Source organism: Thermobia domestica, chromosome 1 (genome assembly GCF_964235325.1).
Source record: "Thermobia domestica chromosome 1, izTheDome1.hap1.1, whole genome shotgun sequence".
In the NCBI taxonomy this organism is placed as follows: domain Eukaryota; kingdom Metazoa; phylum Arthropoda; class Insecta; order Zygentoma; family Lepismatidae; genus Thermobia; species Thermobia domestica.
The window spans coordinates 48,010,360-48,031,463 of record NC_137454.1 but is presented as its reverse complement, the minus strand read 5'-3'; the positions used below and the strand labels follow the sequence as shown (position 1 = coordinate 48,031,463).

The 21,104-nt window shown below is 39.2% G+C and overlaps 1 protein-coding gene across 1 annotated transcript; it reads left to right on the top strand.

The window, feature by feature from the left end:
* The first annotated feature begins 600 nt into the window (after nucleotides 1-600).
* LOC145681967 (protein GVQW3-like) lies at nucleotides 601-1,089 on the top strand. Its single transcript, XM_081753594.1, has one exon. It carries the CDS (start codon nucleotides 601-603, stop codon nucleotides 1,087-1,089), a length of 489 nt encoding a protein of 162 aa, XP_081609720.1.
* Nucleotides 1,090-21,104: the final 20,015 nt, after the last annotated feature.

The following is a 21,104-nucleotide window of genomic DNA, read 5'->3' as shown; positions in this document are numbered from 1 at the left end:
CTCCGCAATAAACTACCCCGTCCGGAACAAGACGAGGAAGGTACTTAAAGAATCCATTTATTCTCGTTGGATAACCGTTGTTGTTCAAAATTGATCAAGGCGAGAGGATAATTTGGTTTGAGTGGGTGCAGTTTGTGAGAAGTTTCTAAACTTTATTACAGATTAGAAAACAGTATTTACAGCAGGTTACATAAAAGAAAAGAAATATTTACTTTAGACAGTCACAGCTCGCATGCGAACAGCTCCCACAATTTCGTTGTTTCTTTTAATGTTCGTGAACAATTAAAAAATACATACCGAGTAAAATAAAGAGAGCAGGTTGCATTTTACCAGACTTTATCGGTTCAATAAATAACCGATCAATAATCCAAGATTAATCACTCCTTATAAATAACACATACACATAGATTATAAAAACAAAAACATTTTCAATAATATACGCGGGAGGAACAAATGAAAACCTTAAAAGTTTATTACAAATTTCAAATGTTGTGCTATTGCTTTGAAAGTTGGCAATATTGTTTCTAACAGTATTCTACGTCTTCAGTAGGTGACAGAAGAGTCTAGTCAAACAAGCGCCAACACAGGAGCAGTTTCAAGATGACCGCCCCACTGTCCACATGCACCGCATTAGAACAGCGTTCGGTAATCCGGTTTTTGAGTAGTGAAGGTGTGAAACCAATTGAAATTCATCGCAGGATGGCAGCAAAGTATAATGATTCGTGTTTGTCCCTGCAGCAAGTATACGAGTGGTGTATGAAGTTTAAAAGTGGCGTAATATCTGTGGAGGATGCTCCTCGACCGGGAGAGGCTCATCGCGTAGTGACCGACGACAACATTGCGCTAGTGGAACAGCTTGTAAAGGAGAACAGGCGTATTACCCTGAATGAAATCGTAACAATAATGAAGATTAGCTTTGGTTCAGCTCAACACATTGTGCATAATGTTCTGCATTTCAATAACATATCAGCAAGATGGGTCCCACGTCAGTTGACTACTGAATTGAAAGATCATCGCGTCGACGCCTGTGAAGAACTTTTGGGTCGTTTCAACGCCGAGGGTGATGCATTTCTGGACAGGAGGCGATGAGACCTGAGTTCACTATCATCAACCAGAAACCAAGAAAGCGAGCAAGGAGTGGCGGCATAGCTCTTTGCCGAAACAAAAGAAAAAAATCAGCACTCAACCATCAGCAGGAAAGGTCACTCTCTTCTGGGATTCTAATGGAATAATTTTGGAACAATACATGGAAAAGGGAGTGACAGTAACCAGTGTCTCGTATTCAAGCATGCTGAAAAATCAACTTCGCCCTGCAATCAGGCGTAAACGGCGAGGACTTTTGTCCTCAGGAGTACTCCTACAGCATGAAAATGCCCGACCGCAATCAATAGTAAATCGATATCTGATCATGTAAATCACATATTCAGATACTCTTTACAGTATTGGTGACGGTGGAGAAGATAAATCAAGGCTTCAGGAAGAAGACAATGTGTTTTATCTGCTACGCACATTTATACAATTTCAGGTGTTTATATCTATGTCAGGACTCCAGGAAAGAAACTAAGATACTTGCGGCAAATGAGGCCCACCTAAATATAAATGCTTTATTACTTAAATATATATGATGTAGTAGGGAAACATTTATATGCATTTTATTTGTCAATTTTTATCTATCATATGGTATATTTACTTTAACTTAAATATTGAGCTAACTGTATGGAAAAGGTACTGAAAGAGAAATACAGAATGGCCGTATTACCCGCATATTACGTAAATAAGGCCCACTATTTGGAAAGTAAAATTTTACAACCTGAGAAACTACTGAAACTCAATTAGCACCTAACATTTTTGCACCACTTCAAATAATAATAATAGAACGACATTTAGTAACAATATGGATATAAAATATTAAGGATATAGGTAATCTTCTTTGTGTTATGCAGTTGTTAGTTAAGTTGTTGCAACTTACTTAAATTTAAAGAGTAAGTTTGGACATAGAATAAACAAATCACCATTTAAAATAGATTTTACGCTAACTTTTAACGATGTTTACACTTGATAACACTTGTAGCAAATGAATTCTTCATCATTGGTGTCGAACAAGCCAATCCATTCGTCGTGTAACCATACACCGCGCCCTTTACAGTTTCACATGTCACCGATCCAGTCTTTCCCGCATAATGAACGATACCATGGTACCTCGAACGCTCAGAACCGCACAAAATTGTGCTTAGAATGTGCCCCAAAACAGTGCTATGAGCCATTCACATTCATTAAAATAGAGATTTACATTATGAAAGACGTAGAACGTAGAACTCGAACTTGCGAACCCCTATAGTCAACAACTAGGCGCGAAAACGATAGATAGTCCTACTACAGAGACTATGACTGGCTAAGAAAGAATAACAAACTAACACACATTCAACGTGCCAGTTTCTAGATATTTAACAATACATACCCGTTTGGTAGGGTATTGGGGGCCAGTAGATTTTTGATGGGCCTTATCCACAGACCATGTACTCGTCGTTTTATAAATCGTTATCTACAAACATGTTTTTAACTAAAACGAAGTAACTACTATCTCAAATACTAAATACTATGGTTCTCACAAATATACAAGATGTTTCGGGTTAGCTTTATTATACTCAGAAAAAATGAACTTACCCAACTAAATTATATCAACACATGGAAACTTTCATCTCGATGCTTCAACACTGCCAGTGTAGCGTCTAACCATTCACAAGAAGACGAACCTTCTCAAGCAGGCATTGTGTGAATAATCGCCACTTGTGATGTCAGATTTCTCCTACAGTGATTCTAACCTATGAAATTTTGCGCTGGGCCTTATTTCCCTCCGGACCTTATTTGTCGCAAGTACCTTATATATATATATATATATATATATATATATATATATATATATATATATATATATATATATATATATATCGGGTGTTGCAAAATAAGTGTTACAACTCTTGGGAGGCGACTCCTGCCACTGAGACAAGAAAAAAAGTTCTCTTGAACTTTCGGCTATCGGACATGGTTTCGGATCTACAAGGTGCCGAAAGCGTGGGAAAATGACTTTCGGTAGCCAATAGTTCGGAAACTATCCAACGGAAAGAGGGCGGGTAAAAAATTCGCTGAAGAAGTCATACCTGCTGTATTGAATTTTGCATGTTTCACAATCCTACCATGCACGCGCAAGGGATTCCCCAAAGGAACGTAGGGAGTCCCGGATAATCTGCCAAATGAAAATTGGTCTAAATGGATATGAATTAATAGGGTTTCTACCAAGTAACAATAATTCGTTTGTATTAAGTCGATATCTCGAACAAATACAAAATGGCGGACACCTTCATGCTCGTTGTGTGGTTGAATAATCGCCAGGTACGGATGCTGGCCAACAGTGACGTTCTGAGTATTAAGTGTAGCGAATTTATACTCAAATGCTCTAGAAAGACATCTGGAGTTTCGGCAGAGCACAACAGATGAAGCACGGTTATTCACATGTGTGGAAACACTTAACAAAAAATGCCCAGAAATGCATTCATAGTCAGTAAACGTGAGTTCAAAGCGTCGGAAATTTAAGTATTAGCGTCAAGAACATGAAAGTCATTACCAATTCACCAATAATATTCCCTCAAACTGATGCAATATGATGCGCACGGTTGCATACCAATTAGGATGCAACAACTGAGGCCAAGGTGAAATTGTGCAAGGGGACTCACAAAGAAACTGAATAAACTAGATAAATGTAACTAGTGGGATCGCATGATCGATATTGAAATGTAGCGAATGTGTGTGTTGATATCGACGTGTAGCTAATGAACAAATGTCAACATATCCCACTACTGCTGGGACACAGTCCCACGTGCGAAAAATAGGAAAATAACTACTCGGGTCTTGAATATGAGGTCGTGAGCTCCCAGTAAGATTGGAAACTGCGACCACGCGAGCGAAAGCAAGCGCTCTAGCCCTTATTCTTTGAGGGAGCCTCACTTTCTCTATATTAATTTCATTGCGGAGTACCTACTTTGTTTGGCAAGGGCTCTTGTACAGCCTCCCGATATGCTTGTGTGTTTCATTTTGTTACTCCTACTGCACAGTTGTAAACAATCAGAGCTTTCAGACGTTTCTTCCTATTTCTCATGTCGTTTTATTTTCCATATGTATGGTGTTCCAGCAGTAGTGTTACATGTGCCAAATTGGTTCATTTTCGTCTTTGTCTTGGTATGTGCACTGTGGGTAAGATACTAATTTCTGGAGGGATTTTCCTATATTTCGAGTACGTCATATGTCCCAGAAGACGTGGAACATGAAACAAGTTTGATATTTTCACGCTCTATCAGAATTTGAACCATGTATTAAGTGATTTCTTTTCATATGTCTCGACTGTGGGACAATGTCGCAAACAAAGAGGAACATTGATACAATCGTGTTCTAGTTACGTTCTACCAAAAATTGCACTAGATGTAATAGCAGAATGTACAACGTTATTTTCTTAGTTTTTGCATGTGGAACGGTGTCCCAGCAGTAATGGAACATGTTGACATCTGTCCATTAGCTATATGTTGATATCTACACACACATTGGCCACATTTCAATATCGATCATGCGATCCCAGTAGTGACATTTCGTTAGTTTCCCTAGTTTCTTTGTGAGTCCCCTTGCACAATTTCTACTTGGCCTCAGTTGTTGCATCCTTATTGGTATGCAACCGTTCAAATCATATTGTATTGAATTGATGGAATATTATACCTATTGGTGAATTGGCAATGGCTTTCATGTTCTTGATGCTATTCCTTACATTTCCGACGCTTAGAACTCACGTTTACTGACTATGAGTGCATTTCTGGGCATTTTTCGTTAAGTGTTTCCACACATGCGAATCACCGTGCTTCATCTGTTGTGCTCTGCCGAAACTCCAGATGTCTTTCTAGAGCATTTGAGTATAAATTCGCTACACTTAATACTCAGAACGTCACTGTTGGCCAGCATCCGTACCTGGTGATTATGCAACCACACACAACGAGCATGAAGGTGTCCGCCATATTGTATTTGTTCGAGATATCGACTTAATACAAACGAATTATTGTTACCTGGCAGAAACCCTATCAATTCATATCCTTTTAGACCAATTTTCATTTGGCAGATTATCCGGGACTCCCTACGTTCCTTTGGGGAATCCCTTGCGCGTGCATGGTAGGATTGTGAAACATGCAAAATTCAATACAGCAGGTATGACTTCTTCAGCGAATTTTTTACCCGCCCTCTTTCCGTTGGATAGTTTCCGAACTATTGGCTTCCGAAAATCATTTTCCCACGCTTTCGGCACCCTGTAGATCCGAAACTATGTCCGATAGCCGAAAGTTCAAGAGAACAAGAGTTGTAACACTTATTTTGCAACACCCAATATATATATATATATATATATATATATATATATATATATATATATATATATATATATATATATATATATATATATATTCATCCTCACGGCATTGTCAAGGCTCTATATTTGTATTTTACATTTATTATTGCAACCGGGTGTTACTGACTTCCGTATACGGTAGCCCGATCATCACCCTTGTTCTTCGCGCGCACAGTCATTCGAAGAACTGAAAACGTACTCTGTACACAAACAGTTTATGGTTGTGAACTCGGAAAGCCTGGTACTTCTGCTTGTCAAGGTCAAAAAGTGGGAGAAAAAAGGATGTGTAGAATGTAAAGAGGGTGCAACAGTGACTGATGCTTGTAAGGGAACATATTCATTTGTAGTTCGTGCACATTCCGCCTGTAGCGCTACTGTGGCACGACGTATATTGTAACTGTATAACTCTTGTACACCGCTAGTAGGTCTATTCGCGTTAGTGACGACCGAAACTATGTTGTCAGCTCTGACTGCGATAAGGCACTGCCGTGCTGTTTTTCCTTCTCTTTTTTCCCCCTTTTCCATTTGTGAGACGCCAAACATGTTGTTTTTGCTTGTTGCACGCGCTGAACGGGTTTCGGCGAGCGAAGTATTTAAGAAGTTGACTACATATTCTTGTTTGCGATAGTTTTAAATTGGTTAACTGTTGAAAAATATACGAAAATAAAGCTGTACTTGTTAAGGTATATTAGTCGAGGACGTAGCTACTGACAGTGTTGATTACAGATTTTCTCGAGGAAGAATTTAATTACAGTAGAGGTGAAAAGGAGACGTCCATTTAGACAGCCCCCCCCCCCTTATCAGACTCAATCGGAAATGGTCTCAATCGTTTGCACACAAATGTGCAGGCGAAATTTTCGTTTGTACACAATTAAGGGCGCCGTCAGAACGAAAACAAAGTGGGGGCTGTCTAAATGGTAGCCCCCCAACAACATGCCCTATTCAAGCACAAATTATCGCAATCATTTGTACATCGTTTCTACAGAAATGTGAAGGCGAAATTTTCGTTTGTACACAATTAGGGGCGCCGTCAGAACGAAAACAAAGTGGGGGCTGTCTAAATGGTAGCCCCCCACCAACAAGTCCTATTGAAGCACAAATTGTCGCAATCATTTGTACATCGTTTCTACAGAAATGTGAAGGCGAAATTTTCGTTTGTACACAATCAGGGGCGCCGTCAGAACGAAACCAAAGTGGGGGCTGTCCAAATGGTAGCCCCTCCCACCATGTCCAGTTGAATCACAAATTGTCGCAATCGTGTGTACTTCGTTTGTACAGAAATGTGCAGGCGAAATTTTCGTTTGTACACAATTAGGGGCGCCGCCAGAACAGAAAAAATGGGGGCTGTCTAAGTGGTAGCCCTCGACCATGTCCTATTCAATCACAAATTGTCGCAATAGTTTGTACTTCGTTTGTACAGAAATGTGCAGGCGAAATGTATGTTCGCACGCAATTAGGGGCGCCGCCAGAACGAAAAAAATTGGGGGCTGTCTAAGTGGTAGCCCCCGACCATGTCCTATTCAATCACAAATTGTGGCAATAGTTTGTACTTCGTTTGTACAGAAATGTGCACGCGAAATTTTCGTTTGTACATAATTAAGGGCGCCGCCAGAACAGAAAAAAATGGGGGCTGTCTAAGTGGTAGCCCCCCACCATGTCCAATTCAATCACAAGTTGTCGCATTCGTTTGTGCATCGTTTGTACAGAAATGTGCAGGCGAAATGTTTGTTTGAACAAACTTAGGGGCGCCGCCAGAACGAAAACAAAGTGGGGAGCTGTCTGAGTGGTAGCTCCCCACACGATGTCCAATTGAATCACAAAGTATCGCAATCGTTTGTACATTGTTTGTACAGAAATGTGCAGGCCACATTTTCGATTGTACACTATTAGGGGCGCCGCCAGGGCGAAAACAAAGTGGGGGGCTTTCTAAGTGATAGCCCAATCATCATGTTCAATTCAATCACAAATTGTCGCAATCGTTTGTACATCGTTTGTACAGAAATATGCAGGCAAAATTTTCGTTTGTATACAATTAGGGGCGAGCTCAGAACGAAAACAAAGGGGGGCTGTCTAAGTGGTAGCCCCCCACCATGTCCAATTCAATCACAAATTGTCACAATCGTTTCTATATCGTTTGTACAGAAATGTGCCGGCTAAATTATTGTTTGTACATAATTAAGGGCGCCGCCAGAACGAAAACAAAGTGGGGGCTGTTTAAGTGATAGCCCCCTACCATGTCCAATTCAGTCACAAATTGTCGCAATCGTTTCTACATCGTTTGTACAGAAATGTGCATGCAAAATTTTCGTTTGTACATAATTAGGGGCGCCGCCAGGGCGAAAACAAAGTGGGGGGCTTTCTAAGTGATAGCCCTCCCACCATGTGCAATTGAATCACAAATTGTCGCAATCGTTTGAATATAGTTATAAAGAAATGTGCAGGCGAGATTTTCGTTTGTACACAATTAGGGGCGGCGCCAGAACGAAAACAAAGTGAGGGGCTGTCTAAATGTTAGCCCTCCCACCGTGTTCAATTCAACCACAAACTGTCGCACTTGTTTGTACGCCTTTGTACATAAATGTGCAGCTGAAATTTTCGTTTGCACATAAATGTGGCCCCGCCAAAACGATAACAAACTATGGGCTCTCTAATTGATAGGCCTCCCACCATGTCGAATTCAACCACAAACTGTCGCACTTGTTTGTTACGGTTTTGTACAGAAATTTGCAGGCGAAATTTTCGTTTGTACACAATTGCGGGCGCGCCAAAACGATAACAAAGTATAGGCTACCTAATTGGTAGCACCCCCTACGTCCCATTCAAAAGAAAATCATCTCAATTGTTTGCACATCGTTTGACCAGTAATGCGCAGGCGAAATTTTTTTCTAAGCTATCAGATGCGTGGACAGAACGAAAAAAAAGGGGAGTTGTCTAAGTGCTAGCCCCACCAGTTGTGTTCGATTGAACCACAAATTGTCGCGATCGTTTATACATCGTTTGTGCAGAAATGTGCAGGTAAAATTTTCGTTTGTATTAAATAATATACGGATGTGAGTATTTTTAATATCTGCGATCAACATTAACCGGTTTGGATAACGGTTGATGAGTTTGAAAATGGTTCCTATTGCACTAGTTGAAAAAAAATTCTTTTTCTCTGGCACACGGAAGAAAATGTCTGATTCTAATAGAACTTTTCACGTAGAATTCGAATCTGCAATCAGTTTTTCTCCATCACCCTCAGTTTTCCCGTGACAGAGGTGTTTTCGGAAAATTTCCCCTCAAATTTCTGTTCTTTTTCTTTTTTTCTTTTTTTAAAACCATTTTCATACTTGTAGCTTGGGTACCTTAGGTATATAAACGCACAAATTATATTGTATGTTAGCCTGATTTATACTTAGTAAGCCCTCTAAGTTTCATAAGAATAGCATTATTCTATCTAGAGAAATAAACATATTTATATAAAAAATATGCTATGTGTACTGTTCATTTTACAATATTCATTAGTGCAGATAAAATCACATATAACTTCCACGAAAATTACAATATAAGCACGGTTTATATCTTATTGGATTTGAAATAAAACATATTTTTAATGATGTATACACCGTGTCACCAGTTTATATCTACTTAATAAATAATACAAAAGAAGTGAGTGGTATCTTCTTAATAAATGGACACTTACTTACCTCAACTAATATGTTTTAGTTGTCGACTTTCTTCTGTGTTTGGTTTCTGGAACATCTCTTAAGTGTCCAACAGTAATCAGCTAGCATTTTTGAACTACACTGTCACTGGTACCTCTTCTCCATGGAGGAAATGTCCTGATGAAAATGTTCCCCATACTCATCACTAACAGCACCAAGCTTTTCAGGAAAGAAATGCAGGTGGGAGTCTAGAAAGTGAACTTTAAGGGACATGTTGCAACCCATTTCATTGAATGATTGCCGGAAATCACTCACAATTTCACGGTTATTTGGGGCTTTCTTGTTTCCTAAAAAAATCTCTGTTAAACATTTAAATGGACACCAAGCTGCTTTCTCAACCAGAGTTAAGAGATCCTCAAATTTTTGGTCACGAATCAAACATCTTATTTGGGGGTCTACAAAAATCCCTAGCGTCACTAACCCGAGGAATTTTTTCCTTGAGGTAACAAGATCCTGCATTACTTTTGTCCATTGTCCTAACAAAGTTTTTGAAGAGCTCCAACTTTATGTGAAGAGGAGGTAGAATTATATAATCAGGGCTCACCAGTGAGGAATAAACAGCATTCTTCTGTCCAGGAGTTAATACATGCGTTGGCCATTCCTTCTTGATGTAATGTTCCGCTTTGTTCCTGCTGTCCCATTCGCAGAGGAAACAATATTTCGTATAACCAAGCTGCAAACCCATTAACAAAGAAATGACTTGTAAATCACAGCAAACGGTCCACTTGTATTTCTCATACTGAATTTTTTCTAACACTATTTCGATGTTTTCATAGGTTTCCTTCATATTAGTTGCATAAGCCAAAGGCACTGAAGGAAATTTGTTGCTATTGTGCAAAAGGACAGCCTTAAAACTAGTTTTCAAAGAGTCAATAAGCAATCTCCACTCTGTACTTATACGTGCATGTCCAAGTCTATCCATCACAGCACAGACATTATTACAATACACTAAATCATTTTCTTGAGAATAGTAGTTTTGAAACTCTGTATGAAGGTTTCGAAAAATACACACTTTAGTGTCACGATGGAGCAGATTCCAGCCTTAAGTTTAGAATCAAGAAGTTCTGTCTGTGTATTGGAGAGTTTTAAATCCAGTATGAGGTCATTTAGTTCACCCGGAGTTATCAGATGGGAATCCAATGTAGATGTGCTTCCTACATAAGTAGGATCATCATCTTCATTTGGAACTTCAATAGTTGCCTCAAGTACGTAATCCTCATTTACCGTAAGATGAGGAGGAGGTACCGGTACAGGTAATTTTGCACTGTGTGGAACTGGCCTAATTGCTGATGCAAATTAGGGTACTGTACTGTGTGGTTAGATTTACTGCTTATTTCTTTTATCTGTGTCATACAAAAGTAGCAGTCTGAAGAATGATCTTTTGGTTCCCTCCAGATCATCGGTACTGCGAAGTTCATGTTTCGTCCACCATTTGCCCACCCAGTCAGACGTTTCACGCAAGTACAACAAATGTAGTGAGGAACCCAGTTCTTATCCTGGTCTCCTACACAGCAACCAAAATATAACTGATAACACTTCCTCACAAGTGGAGTAAAACATCGACGTTGTGATTTAAATATCAGCTCCCCACATACATAACAGAAATTGTCCGGTTTATTTACACACTTCCTCGACATCTTGTATCCTGTAAGGTATCACACACACACACACACACACACAGGAATCTACACTCCATCAAATTCCCACAAAATCCCTCTAGACATTCCCTCATACAAAAATGGTGACATGGTGTACACATCATTGAAAACGTTTTATTGGAACTCCAATGAGGTATAAACCGTGGTATATTGTAATTTTCGTGGAAATTATATGTGTTGAAGACCGACCCGACCCCACCCGTGACCCAAATTGACTGACCCGACCCGACAACCCGACCCGAGCTGACCCGATTGGCCCGACCCAAAGTGACCCGAGTGAACCAACCCGAGGTGACTTAACCCGACAACCGACCCGAGTGACTTGAACTTACAATCTAACCAGTTTGAGAGAGCTAGAACTTTACAAAACTGCCACCAGAAAAAAATGCTGACCAATTCTTATGCATAAATCATTGTTTCGGCTTTTTTACTTGTAGTATAATTATCCTCCTCCTCCTCCTCAGTGTTCTCCCATTAATAAACAGGCCAGTTTCCGTGAATTAGGTAAGAAGCTTCCATTTTTGCGATTTCCCGCTAATATCTGCCTCGCAACCCAACATAAAGTACCACCCTCCTTATTACAATCTATCAATTCCAACCTTCTTACACACTCTCGCTCTCCTGATATCACCCCCTTTACTACATCCCTCAGAATGCAATCCCTTAGCAAGATCAAAACTTGTGATCCGTCCATTTTTCGCTTCCTTATATCGTCTAATATTGCTCTCGTCTCTTGCATTTTTTCAGCATTTCCTTATTCGTTTTCCTCTCTACCCTGCTAACCTTCTTTATTTTACTCCACATCCAAATTTCCAAGGTTAAAATTTAGGCAATCAAGTTCAAAAGTCAAAATAAAATTTGACTGAGTTCTGAAGACAAGTTCAGAAGGCTAAAAGAATAAAAGTTCTGAAGACAACATTATTTTCTAGTAAGGAATGTATATAGAACTTCTTTTAATATTTTTTGCTGTGTAACAAACAACAATTTCATCACGTTAACATTCCGATTTTTCTATTTAAAAACAGCGTTGCTGTCTGATAGAATCATAAGGAACTAATTGCACTGAAATATCATTCTGTAGGGAATTACCTTTTATTTTTTCTTGATTAATTTATCTAGAAGATATTTGCAACGTTATATAAAATTAGCAAGTATTTTATTGCGGAGAAAGTCAAATCACTACTCCAGCAATAATAATAATAATAATCTGAAGGTGACCAAGAAAGTTCTGTCTCTTTGTGGAGGTCTGTGTTCAATTGGCCCTCACACCGTGAGTTGAATGCGAATGGATATAAGGTGAAGGTCAGTTGTTGGACGAGACGAGACGAGACAGAATTTTCATGAAAGGGTACGAGATGAGACAGAGCTCCTTCAATAGAAACATATGCACTTTTCCAGACGAGACTACCTTCACGACACATTTTCGAAACGAGAATGCCCCAAACCAGGTCTCGTGAGCAACACTAGTGAGTATATCCAACATACTACTTGGTTGTGGCTGTTCAGATGCACCGTGAACGTGCGTAAGGACTGAGTGAACATGGGGCCTTCACAGAGCGTCATAAGGGCTTGTTTGCTGTACGAGTTCAAATTGCTGCTCCGCGGAGCGGAAGATATGACAGGCCTTTGGTGAGGGTGTCGTGACTACGCGGAGAGTGCAGTGGTATGACGGTTTAAGGACGGTGACGAAACACTCGAAGACGCACCACGTGCCGGAAGACAAACAGATGTTCAAAATAAAGATCTTCGGGCAGCAATTGAGGCGAAGACAGACATGTGAGGAACTGGTACTACCTTTCAGTGTAAGTGGAGAAACCATTCTGCACCACCACCATCAACTTGGGAAGCACTGCAAGTTGGGTTGATAGGTCCTACATGATTTGACTTGGAGCCAGAAAGCAACGCGAGCAGACACCTGTGTTTCTTTGGTGTCTCGTCTGAGGAAGGAGCAATTTCTGAACAGGGTGTTGACATGTGATGGGAAGTGGGTCCTGTACGAAGCTCCACGGCGCCGTCATTGTTGGTTAGCATCCCATGAACCGGTTCAAAAACAGCCCAAGCCAGCACCACGCCAGAATAAGGTTCTCCTGTGCATTTTGTGGACTGCTCGAGGTATCGTCCATCGGGAACTGCTACCAGCTGGTCAGATCATCAATGCAACTGTGTACTGTCACTGTGTACTGTCTGGATCCAGCAGTTCTGAATCGCAAAGGGTCCTCTTGTTACAAGGCAACGCTAAGCCCCACGTGGCTAAAATGACCCAGTACATCATTCTACGCCTTGGATGGAAAACACTATTGGATCCGCCATACTCCACGGACATTGTACCGTCCGATTACCACCTGTTCCATTCCTTGGACAATCACCTTAGAGAACGCCAATTCAAACAGCTAGTAGAGGTTCAATATGCACTTGATATCTTCTTCACTTCACGTCCCACCAAGTTCGACTGCGGTGGAATCCATGGCCTTCCAGAACGTTTTCAGAAGGTCGTCGAGGCTGATGGAGACGATTTTTGATATTCCAGGTACGTCTTAGGTTACATACCAATGTTCGAAGGTGTTGGTGAAAAGGCTGCGGAACTTTCTTGGGCACTCTTAAAGTTATAATAATAATAATAATAATAATAATAATAATAATAATAATAATAATAATAATAATAATAATAATGTGTCCTGCCCAAAGGCAGATGTTTGATCCGAAGGTCCATGGGTATTGACTCCAGCTCGTACCAAGTAAGTTTTCTGGTGGACAAACCCCATGTGCATGGGTTTTCTCGGTGTTCTCCCATTTCCTCCCACTTTCTTCATTCAACCACTTCAATTATTTCTCATCATCACTGTCTCTCTTAGCGTTGGTGCATAACGTGGGACGTTAACTAGATATTTCCTTTCAATTTCACTTAATGTGACATTTAACTTGACATAGAAACGCAGAAAGGAAAAAAGTCAGTAGTAATATTAATTACAATTACAATACCAATTAGTTAATATAGGGTAAAATTAAAATTTTATTACTATTTCACCTTCAATTAGTCACATTTATCATTCATTCACCAACTTCGAATTGAATTCCACAACAAAGCTCTTTATAGTATTCCGTATAGAAAATAAGTGAAGAATGTGACGACCCGACCCGAGTGACCCGACACGAGCTAACCCGACTGACCCGACCCGACCCGAGTGACCCGACACGAGCTAACCCGACTGACCCGACCCGACAACCCGACCCGTAACCCGACCCGTTTGAGAGCACTATCAGAGGGGTACTATTTACAATTTATTTTGTATGGTTTAGCATACTTTAAGGCTACCATACTTTTTGAAAACAGAAAAAACGGGACATCTTACAAATTAGTAATAAATATTGCATTTTGTATTAATTTTATCTTTCGAATTTTACTACAGTATCGCACTAGGTATACAACTTAAAATAATGTATTAATATAGTCCATACTCAGTGGCGTATTTAGGGGGAGGGCTTCCGGGCTCAAGCCCCCCACCGAAATCTTACTTACTATAGTAAAGTATATGAAATATCTTGCAGAATTTTCGTATTTTCAGGCAAAGCAGCCCCGGAAGTTAGCAAAGCCCCTCCCGAAACAAAATCGTAAATACGCCACTGTCCATACTTAATCAACAGTGCTAAAAATTATTATAGAAGCTAGAAGCTGTTATACAATATAAACGCAATCAGTGAACATACAATATTTAGGCAAAAATTATATTTTCAATATTATTACGCATACCACCTTTACATGCTCTACATGTCTATAAAGAAAAATATCCAGATTTATGAAGTTGTTTCAAAATTTCAATAGGCTAATTTATTGTTGTTAACCTAAAATGCGAACTAAAAGAAAGCAATTTGCATAATTGTTTTTCTGAAGCAGAAAAAAAATGTGTTTTCGGGGCTGGTCTGCAACGTCACAAGAATTTGTTGCCACCTCGGGGTATACATTCTTACTTTTAGTGATAAGAGTGCTACTTAGGAGGATTTAAACATCGCATGTTATATCCGGGGAAGCAGCGATTGCAATAATAATAAAGATTAGAATGAAATTGTTCCTATAGTATTGTCGGAATTGAAAGCAAAAGGAATAAGTCGATTTTATTATCTTTTCAGAAATTTTGATATGTAATTAATAATAATAATAAAGAAAAAAACAGGACAAGAAGGAAAATTTCTGCACACCGGGACAAATTTTAAGAAACCGGGGCGTATGGTAGCCTTACATACTTATTTGCATGCGGAGTGTCAGTACGGAGCCACTACGTAGCAGAGTTGAAACAAAACCTCGTAAATAGGTTGCCAACTCAGGAAAACAAAATTACCGGCACACCCTCAAAATTCTCTGTACAAATGAGAAACTGAAGACTGTATTGATCGTTATTATATTTACCAGCAATTGCCACTTGTTTAAAATTATCGAAACAGATGAATAATACTGGATATTAATCTTTATGTAACAATAGTTGATTCATAAAATGAAATTTATTCTATAAACTTCACTTCAAACAAAGGAAATTGCTTTAAAAAGTCATTTTCTACTCTCAATAAATGAATAAAATTCTTTTACAATAAAATATAAGTGTTATCAAATTTGTTATGTTAAATAAATAAAAAAAAAACTGCCATACGTTAAAAAAATATCGATAATGTATAATACAACGGAAATTTGTGTTTGTAAAGGCACTGTTGAAAAATTTCGATGTTCAATGTTATATTCTGGATTGCAGATTCCAAAATACCGGTCAGAAGGGGTCTAATAAGAAGTTTGTACCGGTCACCGGCCTTAATCAAAATTACAGCAAATACCGGCCAGTTAGCAACTCTACTCGTAAATCAGAATGCTGAATGCACCAAAATACTTCACCATGCATTCTATAGTTTCTGCAAAATGAGTTTAATGAAGATGATCATATAAAACAAAATACTGTGTTATAATTTTCCCTTTAACAGTCTACTTTGTGGATTTGTTATATCTTCCACTTATCAATTTCCTGTACGAGATGAGAATAACGGTTTCTGCGCAAGATAGAAAGAAAAAAATACATTTTTCTCATAAGGATTCAGTTCACGTAAGAAATAATGAATAAGTTTAATAATAAGAGCCGAGGAGTGAAAAACTAACTCAGCAATAATGATTGTAAGTATAAATATAAATATAAAAAAACAAAAAAAAAAACATTTAATTCCATCATCGTTAGGATAAGATCAATATAGTGAATCACACGATAGTGTGAACAAACCAAACCACACAATAGTGTGAACAAAGATCTGTTAGAAAAATACTCCATAAATGTGACACATTTTTTAATGCTTCTACCATTTATACAAACCCTCACATTGTTTTCGTTCTGGCGGCGCCCCTAATAGAGTACAAACGAAAATTTCGCCTGCACATTTCTGTGCAAATGATGAACAAGCGATTGATATAATTTGTGATTGAATTGGATATGGTGGGGGCTACCATTTAGACAGCCCCACTTTGTTTTCGTTCTGGCGGCGCCATTAATTGTGTACAAACGAAAATTACGCATGCATATTTCTGTACAAACGATGTACAAACGATTACGAAAATTTGTGATTCAATTGGACATATTGGTGGGAAGCTACCAGTTAGAGAGCCCCCAGTTTGTTTTCGTTCTGGCGGCGCCCCTAATTGTGTACAAACGAAAATTTTGCCTGAACATTTCTGTAAAAACGACGTACAAACGATTGCGACAATTTGTGATTGAATTGGACATGGTCGGGGGCTACCACTTAGACAGCCCCACTTAGTTTTCGTTCTGGCGGCGCCCCTAATTGTGTACAAACAAACATTTTGCCTGCTCGTTTCTGTACAAACGAAGTACAAACGATTCCGACAATTTGTGATTCAATTGGACATGGCGGGGAGGTATTACTTAGAAAGCACCCCACTTAGTTTTCGTTCTGGCGGCGCCCCTAATTGTGAACAAACAAACATTTCGCCTGCCCGTTTCTGTACAAACGAAGTACAAACGATTGCGATAATTTGCGATTGAATTGGACATGGTGGGGGGGCTACCACTTAGACAGCCCCCTTTTTTCTGTTCTGTCCGCGCCCATAATTGTGTACAAACGAAACTTTTGCCTGCACATTTCTGTACACACGAAGTAGAAACGATTGCGATAATTTGTGATAGAATAGAACATGTTGGAGGGGGGCTACCAGTTAGACAGTCCCCCACTTTGTTTTCGTTCTAGCGGCGCCCCTAATTGTGTACGAACATACATTTTGCCTGCACATTTCTGTACAAACGAAGTACAAACGATTGTGACAATTTGTGATTCAATTGGACATGATGGGGGGGGGCTACCACTTAGACAGCCCCCACTTTGTTTTCGTTCTGGCGGCGCCCCTAAGTTTGTTCAAACAAACATTTCGCCTGCACATTTCTGTACAAACGATGCACAAACGAATGCGACAACTTGTGATTGAATTGGACATGGTGGGGGGGCTACCACTTAGACAGCCCCCATTTTTTTCTGTTCTGGCGGCGCCCTTAATTATGTACAAACGAAAATTTCGCGTGCACATTTCTGTACAAACGAAGTACAAACGATTGCGACAATTTGTGATTGAATAGGACATGGTCGGGGGCTACCACTTAGACAGCCCCCAATTTTTTTCGTTCTGGCGGCGCCCCTAATTGCGTGCGAACATACATTTCGCCTGCACATTTCTGTACAAATGAAGTACAAACAATTGCGACAATTTGTGATTCAATTGGACATGGTGGGGGGGGGGCTACCACTTAGCCCCCATTTTTTTCTGTTCTGGCGGCGCCCCTAATTGTGTACAAACAAAAATTTCGCCTGCACGTTTCTGTACAAACGAAGTACAAACGATTCCTATAATTTGTGATTGAATAGGACATGGTGGGGGTGGGGGCTACCAGCTAGACAGCCCCCAATTTGTTTTCGTTCTGGCGTCGCCCCTAATAGTGTACAAACGAAAATTTGGCCTGCACATTTCTGTACAAACAATGTACAAACGATTGCGATACTTGATGATTCAATTGGACATCGTGGGGGGAGCTACCACTCAGACAGCTCCCCACTTTGTTTTCGTTCTGGCGACGCCCCTAAGTTTGTTCAAACAAACATTTCGCCTGCACATTTCTGTACAAACGATGCACAAACGAATGCGACAACTTGTGATTGAATTGGTTTTGGGGGGGGGCTACAACTTAGACAGCCCCCATTTTTTCTGTTCTGGCGGCGCCCTTAATTATGTACAAACGAAAATTTCGGGTGCACATTTCTGTACAAACGAGTACAAACGATTGCGATAATTAGTGATTGAATAGAACATGTTGATGGGGGGGGGTACCAGTTAAACAGCCCCAATTTGTTTTCGTTCTGGCGGCGCCCCTAATAGTGTACAAACGAAAATTTGGCCTGTACATTTCTGTACAAACAATGTACAAACGATTGCGGCAATTCGTGATTTAATTGGACATGGTAGGGGCTACCATTTAGGGGAACTCCCTCGAGAGGAATCACTCTACTTATTTATTGCAAAAAGCAGAATTTAAAAATTCGCATTCGTCCAAAGTTATCGTGTGAAGTAACAGCCGTTTGTATGTACGTACTAATATTGATAAGTTCCACTACGCGATCCCAATTAATAGTTCATATACCCGCGCCACACACACACACACTAGCATTTGTACACACGAAAGTATACCTGGTAGTATCCACACGCTTACGCCGGAAACTAGAAACAAACAAACACACACACACACACACACACACACACAGGGACAGAGAGAGAGAAAGAGAATATCTTGTTGTACCTTTATACTGAATGCACTATTACTCACAAAATCAGTTAAAAAAGAAAAAAGAAAAAAGTTGTAAATGAAACTTTCAAAGATTGGTACCACTGCTGCGTGTCACACATAAGATTGTTCCATAATGATTGATTCGTAATATGATGTATATGGGTTTCTTAATGGTAGTATAACAAAATGCCTTCAAATTGACCACTAAATGAAAAGTGAAATTTATTTCTCAAATTTTGTAAAATCGAAGTCGGTGGGCATTATGGGAACAGTCTACAATAACAATATATGCAAATAAATATTAATATACTTCACGTTTTCCAGTGGGTGCAAGAAAGCTTCGAATAGTATTTGTTGCCAGAAGCATTAGCTGATGTAAATATATATATATATAAAGTACTTGGGACAAATAAGGTGTGGAGGGAAATAAGGCCCAGTGCAAAATTTCATATGTATCTGTTTTTAACAATTGGGTAGTAAGTTTGGTAAACATGTTTTCTAAATACTATAACTCAACAACTCACGAAATATAGAAATTGATTGTAGTACTAGTAATAAGATGACTACAGCTCTCGCTTTGTTGTAGATGCGTAAGATATTGAATGCCACGATAGAGCGTGTCGATTTTTTCAATTATCAAAATCCTAAAATGAGGGGTGCTAAAAAGTTGAGACCTGACATTGTATTTCGAAGCATATATTTACAAATTCGATATAATGTTGTTTTGCTAGGTAAATATCAGTCCAAAGTTTTGTTATTTTCGTTCTTTTTTTACAAATTTACTTTTGTTGCTCATAGATGGCGCCAGCGTTGTATTTCATTTATTTAGCAGAAATACATGCTTGTTAAGATTAGTTTTATCTATTTGCACATTGCTGTATTACAGTTTTAATATTATGTCAAATTTATATTCTACAATCATTAAATTAGATACATTTTCAATTTGAAACGGGTGCTAAAGTTTTCACATTTATTATATAATAACTCCAAGGGTACAAAATTGAGAGCTTCAGATTTGAGGGTGCAAACTTTTCCAACTAGTTCTTATAGTAACATCGTGGTTTCTTGATGTTTCTTTACAATGACTTCTAAGACAAAAACAAACGTAATACATTTACACATAGGAGTAATTTTATAGGAACCGGCAGAATTGTTACCTTCTGAACTTCCCGTCATTAAGCTTTGTTGTCATGCAGAGCATTTGGTATAGTGTCGGCTTGCGTGCCATAGCTGCCATATCTACTGCCGCCCTTAGGAATGTTGGCTTGATGACCGAAAAGACCAAAGGCTCGTGATTGATCACAAAGTTGAGACCTGACATTGTATTTCGAAGCATATATTTACAAATTCGATATAATGTTGTTTTGCTAGGTAAATATCAGTCCAAAGTTTTGTTATTTTCGTTCTCCCAATTGAAGAGCCTCTTATTGCGCTGAGTGAAAAAATCGTAAAAGATTTATCTACAGATCAAGCATACGGATATCAGATTACACATGTCATTCTCACTGGAAAACCTCCATGGGATCTGGCGCTTCTTGAAATTCGTCTAGTCAGTCATTCAAGATGGTTGACTACAGCAAATAGACTGCGTCGTGCTATAAAGTGAAGAAAGCACAAGAAAAAAAAATAATGAAATCCGTGGACCAAGAATTTGATGAGTTTTGTCAGCAAGGTATAATCGACTGCATCTTCTTTGACGGCCGTGAAGATATTACGAACGTTATGTTGGTAGCAGAAAATTCAAGTCACCAGTTCCTTGGGATTATATGAGAACAACACTATTTTGTTTATAGTGAGCCAATTGGACGCTATCTTCATCATTTCACTCCTCAGAAAAATTGTACAATAAAAACCAAGATGAATTTTTTCTGATAATCTTTAAGATTTTAGAAGGGCATTGATAAAATCTTACAAGCAATTGGAGGTGATTCTGCTAGCGTCAACACTGGTTGGGAAGGTCGTACTATGCATTGGGTAGAAGTCAAACTCGGTTGTAAGCTAAATTGGTTAGTGTGTGCTCTTCACACCAGCGGGTTACCTTTGCGACACTTAGTTACAACACTGGATGGCATAATTTTGTCAAGCAATCAGTGGAAAGGTACTATTTTAGATATGCTAGACGTAGTTACCGGACTTGAAATCGATCCTTCATAGCAAAAACTCCCAATTGAAGAGCCTCTTATTGCGCTGAGTGAAAAAATCGTAAAAGATTTATCTACAGATCAAGCATACGGATATCAGATTACACATGTCATTCTCACTGGAAAACCTCCATGGGATCTGGCGCTTCTTGAAATTCGTCTAGTCAGTCATTCAAGATGGTTGACTACAGCAAATAGACTGCGTCGTTTGTGGGTTTCTAAACATGAACTTAACGTCAAATATCTCATAAATCTTAGGCGGATAGTGAAATACATTATTAATGTCTATTACCCTGCTGGTTCAACACCAAAGTCACGCATTGCTGAAAAAGGGTCATGCCACATCTTGT

Coding starts and splice junctions, on each gene's coding strand:
- LOC145681967 (XM_081753594.1), top strand. CDS start 601: ATGACCGCCCCACTGTCCACATGCACCGCATTAGAACAGCGTTCGGTA.